Raw genomic sequence first — 11,670 nt, 5'->3', positions numbered from 1 at the left:
AGTCATGGGAGCTGAGAAGTACAGATGTCTCATCTCTGAAAACTTTCAGACTCTCTCCTGTTCACTGCCTGGATTGCTACTACCCCTGCCCTTCCCCCAACCCCACCATCTGCTCTCCAGAGAACAGATCAAATTCTCTAGCTAAGGTACTTTGGCGCCAAGGACTCAGACCCATGTGTTTTACCCTGCCCCCTACCAACTCAGAAATCCAACACCATGAACCAAATGCTGCAGTCACATAAAACCACAAAGTAAAGTTTATAAAGCTTTATTAAACATTTCAAACAGCTGTAGAACGAACACACCGGAAAAAAGCTTTACAACAGCAGTCCGAGCGTTTCACAAGTGTGGCCTCGAAGTCCCACTTCCCAGTGCTTGCGTCCAGTTCTGTGCCTGGCTCACCACCCTCACTTGCACACAAGAGAGGACATTTCCGACTGGAAGAACAACCATGCTGATCCCCAGTGGGCAGGGACCAGGAAAGTCTCATTTGCCAACACTTGTTACTGAAGCGCAGAGAATATAAAACAAGTACCAAGTCACCAAGTCGTCTTGTGTGTTCTTCATAGTGTAGTCTATGTGTGCAGGAACGAAGAGGCTCCTGGCAGGAGGGCGATGGCCACTGCTCCCCTGGGTCTTGTCTGAACCACCTTGGAGTCCACTGTGCTGGTCACTCTGCAATCCCCATGCCAAATAAAAACTGCAGTGGGACCTACTAGCTAGTTACTACTACCAAACCTCAAAATCAGAACACATTCAGTAAAGCTTCTTCAAAAGGAATATACACATGTATTTGTACATGTACGCATATGTACGCACATGTATGTACACACACACACACACAAAACACACATTCTCACACACATGCGTGCACACATATACAGAGCACATCAAAAAATACCCAAACAACTACCAAGGGAATCGTGGCTGCTATGAAACACATAATACTTTCTCATTCACTCAGCTGGGGTCCACTGATCTACAAGAACACTGCATACCTCCCTCCTGAAGAGCATGCACTGCAAACAAGAGGTGGCCCCCTTAGGACGGCTGAGAGGCAGAAGGAAAAGCAAAGGGAGAGAGGCTGGACTGGAAGGCAAGAGCCCAGACACCCAGGCCAAAGAACAATGTCTCTCCACTGCTTCTTTCTTTAAAATGAGGCAGAGAAAATACTGGAGGTTTGTGGACAACAAACAGTTGAGACACAATTCCGTCTCTCCTGCTTGACAGGGAAAGAAAGATGAAAAAGCGAGGCTCTCGGGCATCAGCAATCTCTTCAAATTTGAGATAAGTGCAAAAATAAGCCCTGTCTTGGACAGGTGCTTCCCCCAAAAGGAAAAGGGTGGGAGAGAACCAAGGGGAAACCAGGGAAAGGGACTGAGGAGGAAAGCAGGACGATCCTGATGAGGAAGGGTCACGGAGGTGACAATGAGACTAGCATTGTATCTGCCCAAGGGTGGTTGACCAGGATGGGTGTAGATTCTCCAAAACGATGAGCAATGGGATGGGCCAATCCGTCAGCCGGGACCCAGATGGTGACAGAACGCACAACCGTAAGACCACCCACGACTACAGGACGTTACAATAGAAGCACCGGTCAGTGCCATTATTCACATTATAAGGATAAAACATCACAGGCCAAAAGGCTCCATTAGGAATGTGGCACCCGCAGGGCTGCGGGATTTGAAACTCCAATGCTTTATGACCTATGTCAATGCCTCCCCTCCCGTCTTCTGCTTCCTTAGAAAGCTATTTCGGCAGCTGTTAAGTGCCCACAACTCCAGGGTCATGGGCTGATTCCGGAAGCGGGGAATCGGAGCAGTGGTACAGGAAACAATTTCCCCAGCAGCTATAGCAGATGAGGAAGAGGGCTGCCAGGAAAACCAAGGCACATATTGTGCAAGGTTTCCGTTCCAGAAGGAAGCTGAGCAGGTAGAAGCCCATGAACATGGAGTGACTGAACCACAGAGCGGGGTTGAGGGGCTTGGGGATGAGGAGGACGGGCAGCAGCCACTGGAGGCAATACATGATCTCTGCCGGGCAGGGCCTTCACCAAGGCTGCCAGGCACCGCTGCAGGAACCGACCTAATGGGAGCCAGCAGGCACAGGTGGCTGCCCTCCGTTTTCTTCGACTCTCTCTCCAGGAGCTGAGCCGCTGTGCTCTCTGGCTGTCAGCCTGGGATCACCAAGGCAGCAAGGATCCTGAAGAGAAAAGTCAACACAACAAACAAAGAACAGACAGACAGACAGACAAAAACAAAAAACAAACAAAAAAACAGGAACAAAATGTATACTTATTTGGGGAAATGGATCATGGTTAACAACAGCAAATGTGAATGCCCCTTCCTCCCCACCCACCCATGAATGTCTATCTTATCCACATTACGAGTTTAAGGTGGCCTTCTGGGGTGTGTCTTCCCTGGGCTTCTACTGGGGGCTCCCAGGAGGGCACGGTCCCCACAGTGGACTGGTTTTGCCTGGGCCCTGCCCAGCAGAGATCATGTATCGCCTCCTGGGGCTGCGGCCCGTCCTCAAAGGTCCCAGACCTCACAATACCGCCCTGTGGTTGCCACAGGACACCATGGACTTGGTGTTGTGCCCCCATGTGGTAAGAAATGGCTCTGTATCTAGTCTCATCTGTAACTGTATGCCAAGTTACAGCAATTATCTGTGAACTGCTAACCTGGAGATGCCAGACAGTGGATCCTCTGATCCTGGCAAGCTATGGGAAGACAGAGTCAAGTGGCGTCAAATATTTTAAGATGGCAGATTGATTGGGCCATGCTTGCTTTTTTCAAATAGCCCAGTAACATTTAGCCCAAATCAGTCAACTTCAAGTCAATGTGAAAAAACAAACAAAAAAACAAAACAAAACCAAAAACCAAAAAACAACCTTCATCTGTTACTGACATTGAACAGAGCTGGGTTTCTGTAAGGTTTCTGTCCACATAGGGGAATACATTTGGCCTCTGTCCCAAGTAGCTTGATGGCAATTTGGCCTTTCCACCCAAGTCGCGCTTCACTAGAGATTTAAGATCACACTAAGAGAAGGACACTAGCTTTACTCTGAAACTAGGCGACAGTAGCCATATTAAGACATAACCCTTGGAGGCTATTGAAAAATACTGTTCTGTGCTCCAGATGCGAAGCAACCTGTACAAAGAACCAACCCATCCCAGGCAGATTTACTAGAGATTGGGGGAGGGGAGCACAAGACAGAGATTGATACCATCTGTCCCACAGAAAACCAGTCCCAATACATTTGGATCATTTCTTCAAAAATCTCGCTCCTTCGGCGCACACAAAGGGCATCAATTCTTCCTACATCCTTTCCAGAGTAGACACAATCACTTTAGCTACTAAGAGCAGAGGGGACCGCAGCCACCACCGCCTGCTGGGCGGAGTGGGGAAGCAACAGCCGAGAAAGTGGTATGTAACAATCAAGGACTTTCACAAAAAACAGTTGGCATGAGTTTAAAATGTGCAGACTTGGGTATGTCATACCAAAAGGCTTGCAGCCCTACCCTCACTCTAAACTCTAGAGCCATGACTCCCCTCCATTTAACACTGAATTTCAAAAGTGGGCAGAGCAGAAGAATCTTCTGGAAGGGTGTTACGAGCGGACTCGGGAGGTGGGGGTCCGTGTGGAAAGAACAGACGGATTTTTTTTTCCTCTCCTGGCGAATGAGGAGCGCCCCCCCGCCACCCCTCCTCCTCAACAGCTCCCTCCCCACCAAGCGCGCATGCGCACTCAGATGGCAGGAGGGTACACAGCCACCAGGGCTGCGGCAGTGCGCCCAACAGCGGACTCCGAGACTGAGATCGGTAGACCTCGGCGAACCCTCGCTCTCCACCACCCACTCTCAGAGCCATGGCCGCAGTGACAGCAGCTTCGGCAGAACTGCTAATCATCGGCTGGTACATCTTCCGCGTGTTGCTGCAGGTGAGTATATGCCCGGGCTTTGGATGGGAGAGGGCACCCGAAGCGCACCCGGACCCAAAGTGCCACAGTGGTACTATTTGTCCCCGCCCGTTCGCGTGCGTGCCCACATCCTCGCACAGACCCTGTCCCCAGTGCGCCCCCGCCCGGCCAGGAACAAAGACTCAGGGGTTCGGCGGTCGCCCGCTGCGGACGATCACAACCAATGCGGTAAGAATCACCGGCTATACTCAAACTCGATCCCAGGAGGGAGGCGGGGCACTTTGTGCTGCGAGACTTTAGAGCTCGCCCACAGAAAATTTCCGCCTTAAAAAATTGCGCATTGCGGGAAATTTTTAAAAAATAATACACTGTATACAACACTTGTGGGGTGGGATGAAAAATAAGTTAGAAAATGGCACTTTTCAGGAAAAAAACACTCAACAAAAAGAATCTTAATAAATCAGAGGAAACAGTAAAGGGGAGGAAATAAAGAAAGTGCACAATGTAGGAAAAATAACCAGACAAAGGCACTTAGCAGGGAAAAAAAACATTAGATAAAGAGCATTGGATGAGAAACAAAGGGACAGAAAAAATAACTAACTATATACACACGTTGAATAAAACAATTAGAGGAAAATGCCTTTCGCAGAAAAAAAAATGGAAAGAGCTTCATTTTATGGAAAAAGAGAGCGCGCGCGCAAAAGTGCTTTTCTTAAAGCCGAATTCGAAGAAGGCGCTTTGTGCAGAAAACCATCTACCCCAAGAGTTCCCTTTGCAGGAAGAGTTCCCTGCTCAAGGAATCCTTTGCCAAAGGAATCGCACATTTCCTTCAAGGTGTTCATGGAATGCTGTCATTTACTGGGTAGGATTCACTTTTCGAAATCCTCCAGGGACACAGCCCACTGTGAAAAGTGAGGTATACCTAAGTTGTGGGTCCAATCAGCTCGCAGCTATGCAGCTCTCAGCACAGCTCTCACACACAGCTACCCTGACTCGTAGACAAGCTGTGTCGGCCGCCACTCCAGGCTACACCGGACAGGCGGGCGTGGCCGGCAGCGGGGCTGGGCGGGAACACAGCAGGACCAGCAAGCAGCAGTAGCAGCAGCACAACAGGGAGTCACGGGTGCTTCTCTAAGAGTGGGTCCTGGATCTCTCACCGCAGGTGTTCAGGTACTCCCTGCAGAAGCTGGCACACACTGTGTCCCGGACCGGACGGCAGGTGCTAGGGGAGCGCAGGCAGCAAGCCCCCAACTGAGGCTCCAGATCCCAGCCCTGGGCGGCCATGTCATCACGTGCTCCTATGCTTTTCAACAAGCATGGGAGCCAGTGCCGCGCAGTAATGGGGGGGGTCCCCTGTGCTCATTCGTCAGTGAAGCACTTGCCAAGGTCAGTGAGGGGCCAGTAGGCCCCTGGAAAAGCAGCACCGACAATGATGAAGATATCCGTTCCCTTCCCAACCCCTCTGACCCTGTCCCACTACCGGAGGGTGGGAGAGGAGGGGGAAGAGGGGAGCAAATTCTCGAGATCTGGGCATATGCACCACATTCTGATTTGAACCAAGTCGTAACAGCACCATCTCAGCCACATGACAGATCCTACCACAGAGATCCAACATCCCAACAACCAGCAGAATGGACATTCTGACATCACCAGCTGAAGCCCTGAATCTCAGTACAGAAGAGAAAACATCGACTGCATGCCGTGTGGTGTGGTGGGACTGGAGGGCATGGGTGGGGGTGGAAGTGGGTTAAGAAATTCAGAGGAGCCCTCTTGCTGTCCCTTGCCTATGGCACGCCTATTTCTGCCTTGATCCCTCATTCCTCCTTTCAACCCTGCCTTCCAAACCCCTCCCCAAAATGTGTCACTTGATTCAGCCCTATGTAACTAGTAACTGAATCCCACCTTCACCAGAACACCTTCTCCCACCCCTGGGCCTTCACTGATCTTGCTGTCCCTGGTCTCATGCAGCAGTTGAGGTCAATATTGTGGTAGTCGCTAACTGTACTGGTTTACATGTGCATTAGTTGTGTCTCCCCAGCTAGATTGTAAGCTCCTGGAGATCAGGGACCACCTCCACAAAAAATAAAATCACCTCTCCTGTCTTGTACAGTGTTAGAACCATGCAGGGCAGTGGGGTACACCAAAAAGTTCCTTTGTGGCTTCTTTTGCGACAGCATCACACATCTCTAAAGCTGGGCAACGTATCTATTGTGTACCCCTTGGGAAAGGGGGGGTGACAAGAAGACAAGAATAAACAAAGACTCTCAAACCTGCCTCACTTCAATAATGTCCTGAGATAAAGGACTATTTCTCATCCCCAATCAAAAAAGTGGTATTCATCTGTCTCAGAATAAGGGACATTTCCCCTTCCCCAGGATAATGAATGCATTTAGTTGGTGGTCCTGAGATAAGGTACCATGCCATGGCAGGTTATCAATTTGGGAAAGATGGGGAGAAAGTAAATGGGGATGGCCCTCTAAATGGGATCCTGAGGACCACAAGGGCTGATTTGAGAATAAAAAGCTATACCCCAGAACTCCACCCAGGAGTCCCAAGAAACAATTGCTAGGGAGGAAAGGGGGCACTAGTTTGGACAAAGACATGGCTTGGCAACTCCTCCAACCAGCTCAATGCTCCAGGCCCCAGAATCACCCCTAAGGTCATCTTGCCTGGCGTTCTCAACCCTCCAGCTAGACAACCCCTGCCCCCAGTTTTCTTGGTACATCCTTACTAGCTTTAATCAGGTCGCTAGTTTGCACTTTCCTTTCCCATTGACTGCATCAGGGAGAGCGGGCTGGCTGCTTAGTCCCCTCCTTGGTTAGCCATGGCTCTTCCTGCAAGTGTCGGTTGCCTCACCCAACAGTCCTGCCCCCTGTTAAGCTGTTTCTCTAGTTTTATCCCTCCCTGTCACTGCACACCTGTTCTATGTCACTACTAAAGGAATGAGCTGGAAAGCCACCAATCCCTCCTCCTGCTTCCTCAAATCCCTTAGGCACATCACAAATACACAAAGCACCTTCATCCCCTTGAACCTTGACCTGTCTCCATCCCCTGAAAAAGCCTGATGTTCAGGCCAATCATTGGCACCTCTGAAGATACATGCAATTTCAGCACCAGGAAATTGGGGCAAGTAGTGTAGAACTATGTGTGGCCTTGGCTTTACCATCCATTAAATCAGTTGGCTACCCTATCAGGTCGCTTTTAGTTCCCTACTAAGGTCCAGATGAACCCCACACACATCAGAGACAGTTGGAATTCCACAGGATTTGGATGCAACATGCATTCTAAGACTCCATCTTCCTCAGCAGGGTGGACACAGCTGCTGCTCAAAGTTAGGTCAGGTCTTTTGCCCCAAGGTTACTTATCCGCAGTCAGCACCTACCTCCTTCATGACTGGGAATTTCTGTGGTTTGCCATACTAAATTCATTGAGCCATGAGTAGATATCAACACAGGCTCCCAATGAAGGTTGACCCTCCTCTTGGAGACATGAGGGGGGGGGAAGTGGGGCACTGCCATTCTACTGCTCCATATGTTCTAACCTCAGCCCAGCTAAATGCCAGCTGAGTTCACAAAGGCAGTCAAAGCAGGGAGAAAGGAGTCTGGCTACTCTGGACACAGTGCATTTTGTCCCCTCATCCCCCAAACCAAGAGGCTACTGAACCCCAGGGCTTTCCAGATGATCTTGGCAAAACTTTTTCCTTCCATCTACTCTCCATCAGTGATACGTGTGGACTTCCAGGCAAGGATTACTCTGGAGGCTCTTAGAATGTGAAATATCCACTATTCACTTTCTTCTCCTGCCCCATACCCTGCTGTCCTGAAAGCAAACTAAACCTAGAGAAGGCAGAAGGAATGTGTTCATGCCCCATCCTTATGTTATACCTGCAAGCCTGATCCAAATATACCTTATTTATACAATGTTTCCACAAGCTATATACTATTAAAACATTTTACTCTCACATAAAACAACAGGATGTGTTCTTTTATTGCAAAGCCCTTAGTACCCAGAGCTAGATATCCCTTTTTCCTAAAGGCAAGCAGATGAACTGTGAGCGAAGTGGAATAGCTTTACGGGAATCTAGCAACACATGAAGATGCCAGGGACTAATGCCGGAGAAGGCTATTTCTTGGACTGACCAGTGCAAATTCAGGAGGGTGGAGGTCACTAAGTACCAAACTTTTCGAGATGTGGGTTCTGGGTGACTGTTACCTCTATCTGTAGAGTGAGTGAACTGTGGTTGAAAGAAGGGATTCCTTTGAGGGACAGGGCAGGGATTAAGCTTTTTTTTTTTTGGCTTGGGTTACGGGGCCAGCCAAAGATAGCCTAATTACAACAAGGCCACTTCCTAGATATCTACTTTCAAACTTGGATCTCTTCAGGAGCCAATATCCCAAAGGGAGAATCTCAGCTGGCACTTGATCGCCCCCAGGAGATTTAAATGTGTACACACAATACTGGTCTATCAAAGTCTCTTTTTCCAGGTGACTACTGACTTCTTGTACATGCCAGAGAGACACGTTCGCCGCAACTTCTCTGGAAATGATCCTGTTCCCCTTCCACAGGGCTCATACCACAGTAGAACGGATTCCTGAACATTCCCAAGGTAGAGCCGGAAGACAGAGAGGAAGGCAATACATGGCTCCTGGTAGATCATACAGCGGCACACTTGCAATGCAATGCATACGTTTCAAAGACAAGAGAACAAGAAGAGAGGACAGTCTAACTTTGATTCCTCTTAGAAACAACAGACAAGAAGTTAAACTGTTTTGGAAGCAACTCGAAGATGCCCATTTCCAGATACAGAATTAAACTGATGCCTGGAAACTGACCAAGGCTCCAGAAACCCAATCTCTGAACAGGAATTCTTGATATTAATGAATCGTGATTTAAAAGAAACAAGCTCGTTCGCTCTAATACTTGGCACAAGCACCTAAAATGGAACTTTTTGGGGCTCCTGGCTTTGCTGTTGAAGTCCAGAAGGCTAACAGGATGGTTGGACCATGTCAGGCTGGGCAGAGAAGCCGTCCCCAATACATTAATTCCCTGAAAGTGACAAAGGGGGAATCGAACCTATAAACCAGAACAGGTCGCAGTTTCCCAACTAAAAAGGGACATGAGAGCTAGACAGGAACTAAAGGTGGTTTGGAAGGAGAAGGAAAAATCGATTGTCCCCATCCCCCATTCTTCCTTTCCAGGCCAAGGCGAGTGTGACAGGCATGCCATTCCTTCTGCTGCCCTTGAGGGCCACTCCCCATACACCGGAGAGAGGGAACCGGTGTTCAGAATCGATGAAAAGTTGGTAGGAGAGTACCCGGGACCCGAAGCAGCTAGTCACCAAAGAGAGGGAGGGTTCAGGGCCTGGTTCTCCCTTCTCCCCACACTTCTTTGGATGGAACAAAAAGAGAGAGACAGAGACAGATAGATACTGAAGTGGCGAGGAAAGAATGGCCGGCCTCTCAAAAGCTGAGCCCCTGGTCAAAGGCCCAAGCAGCAGAGGTGGTGGTCGCGCCCCGAGCTCCCAGTCCCACCCCGGGAGCTCGCTGACCTTGGAGGCCAGAGTGACAGCCAGGAGTCTCGGAACCCATCCTCGGGACGGAAAGGGAACCCCTCCCCCAAGGCCCAGGTTGGGGAGAAGCGGGGCGGTTCGGCCGACGTCAGACAAGAGTGCGCCCGCCCCCGGCCGCGCTGAAGGAAAGCCCCGGCGAGAGGCCAAGCGGCGCCTAAGGTGACCCCGGACGGTCAACATGGCGCCGCGGCCGCGCCGAGGACCTCTCACCCCGCCCAGGCGGGCGACGCTACGATACCTGCGAGCCCCGCCATGGCACTGCCGCCACTGTCGCCGTCGCTGCCGCAGCCTGCCTCCACCTTAGCTCGCCACCGACGCCGCAGAAGCTGGGGAGACGCCCCCTTCGTCTTCAAGTCGGGGCGGCCCAAGGACCCCGTCCAGAATCAGGCTGTCCGTCGCAGACGCCTGATATACAGGCCCAAAGTGGGGCTACCCTCGGGCACTCTTCCCTCAGTATCTGCCACAGAAGATCTTTTATAGACTTTGTATGCTCGTGAATAAAACTACGGGGCGCTGAGGTCTTCAAACCCGAAGAAATTTTAGTCAGGCGCAGTTTGGATAGCTCCGAACCTCTGGCCTATAGTCCTCCTCATGCATATGCAGCAGATTGTGATCCTTACTCTTTGCGAGCGGGGCGGGCCGGCGTTGCTTAGTTGCGCTGATTCCTGCTAAACTGTTGTACTTTGTGGTCTGTGCACTCCGGGAAGTTTTCTCGTGGCTCAGATCTGGCCCTTTAAACCTTGGGCGCAGACCCAGGCTATTCTGGGTGGTTCCTTCTGGATGATGAAATGGCTTGCCCCGGGCTTGTTAAAGTTTAGATGAGTCAACGTGCTCACTTAGTAGCTAATTAGACACGTTCCTGGGGCGTACTATGCTTATGCGCAAGCGCAATCCTACAGGCTAAGTAGGTAGGATCCGTCTCTTGACCCCAATTTTCTCAATCAAGAGGTGAGAGTGAGTGTTGGAGGACAGAAGAGAGACTGTCACCCAGCAATCACTATATATTACTACTGTTAATCAGTACATAATTAGGCTCTGTGCTGTTTAGTAAAGAGAGTTAGGGGAAATTAGTGGGATCCTGGTGTCTGGAGAGGAATGAGTGTTAGGGACTTCTTGGGCAGATAGAGTTTCTGTGTGCATTGTGTGCGAGAAGGAGTTTTGTTCCAGACATGGAGGTGACAAGCCTAGAAGGGCGGGAGGTGACCAAGGGATATGACAAGTACCTTAGTCGTGAGTTCGAAGTTTGTCTTGAGAGGCATGGGAAGCTATTTTCTTCAGGGGAATGAAAAGTAATTTGGGTCTCTCCAAGGCCACAGACTTTCAGGATTAGAAGATGTGGAGGGAAGGTTTGGGATTAGAGACCAGCTAAGCAACCTGAACAGCTTTCCAGACAGTCATGGTGACTCAGTGGCTCAGGGAGCTGGAAGAGATCAGACCGGATGTGGGTCAACAGTGAGGCGCAGGCTCACTGTGTTGGTCTGGTTCTTACAGCAGGGATTCAGTAGGAGATATCTACTCTGTGGGTCTGGCTGCTGCAGGCTCCCGAGGGAGACAAGGGATACCTTGGATTTGGGAATGAGATGGGTTTGTAACCTGTATTCTTCATGTTGCAAGTTAAAAATAAGAAAAAACGTTGTAAATTACTGTCTTAACAAGGAAATGGGTGACTGATGGAACGGCTCTGTAACATAAGAGCTGGCTTGTTGGGGTATCTGTTCCCGCCCGGTACCCCACAGCCGGCTAGTCCCAGAGAAAATCAATCACACAGAGATCTCTATAAATTATAAAGCTGATTGGCCCATTAGGTCAGGCTACTTATTAGCTCTTATAACTTATGTTACCCCATTATCCATATCTACGTTAGCACATGGCTCAGTACCTTTTCCAGTGGGGCAGCTTACATCTTTCCTCTCCGGTGGTCTGGGCAGAACTGCGGAGGGAGCTTCCTGCTTTCTAGAATACTCCCAGTCTCTTTGCTCCACCTCTACTTCCTGTCTGGCTTTCCTGCCTATACTGCCTGCCTGGCCAATCAGCGTTTTATTAAAATATGATTGACAGAATACAGATAATTCTCCCACACCACGGCTCGGCAATGCCGCAGAAGACCTGGGTTCATTCCACCTCTCTGTTGTCCTGCGTGCTCACAACAGTTCTAGGCGTCACATCTGAGTCAAGACAG

The 11,670-nt window shown here is 50.0% G+C and overlaps 2 protein-coding genes across 7 annotated transcripts; one reads left to right on the top strand and one right to left on the bottom strand.

The window, feature by feature from the left end:
* Nucleotides 1-252: 252 nt before the first annotated feature.
* Nucleotides 253-11,472, bottom strand: Blcap (BLCAP apoptosis inducing factor). Of its 2 annotated transcripts, none has more exons than XM_087911060.1 (2): nt 11,371-11,472; nt 253-2,202 (listed from the first exon to the last, which is right to left on the bottom strand). In XM_087911060.1, the coding sequence occupies exon 2, from the start codon at nt 2,026-2,028 to the stop codon at nt 1,765-1,767; it is 264 nt and encodes an 87-aa protein (XP_087767186.1). In that variant the 5' UTR covers nt 2,029-2,202; nt 11,371-11,472; the 3' UTR covers nt 253-1,764. The 2 variants fall into 2 exon arrangements, with proteins under 2 accessions (XP_087767186.1, XP_048296855.3); XM_048440898.3 differs by lacking the exon at nt 11,371-11,472 and adding an exon at nt 9,730-10,284.
* Nucleotides 3,754-6,069, top strand: Nnat (neuronatin). Of its 5 annotated transcripts, XM_087911056.1 has the most exons (4): nt 3,754-3,943; nt 4,063-4,150; nt 4,572-4,784; nt 5,085-6,069. In XM_087911056.1, the coding sequence occupies exons 1-4, from the start codon at nt 3,872-3,874 to the stop codon at nt 5,564-5,566; spliced, it is 855 nt and encodes a 284-aa protein (XP_087767182.1). In that variant the 5' UTR covers nt 3,754-3,871; the 3' UTR covers nt 5,567-6,069. The 5 variants fall into 5 exon arrangements, with proteins under 5 accessions (XP_087767182.1, XP_048296853.2, XP_087767184.1 ...); XM_048440896.3 differs by lacking the exon at nt 4,572-4,784; XM_087911058.1 differs by lacking the exon at nt 4,063-4,150 and having other exon boundaries at nt 5,085-5,325.
* Nucleotides 11,473-11,670: the final 198 nt, after the last annotated feature.

This window comes from Myodes glareolus, chromosome 10 (assembly GCF_982192425.1).
Source record: "Myodes glareolus chromosome 10, mMyoGla1.1, whole genome shotgun sequence".
NCBI lineage: Eukaryota > Metazoa > Chordata > Mammalia > Rodentia > Cricetidae > Myodes > Myodes glareolus.
This window is presented reverse-complemented; position numbering and strand designations above follow the sequence as displayed.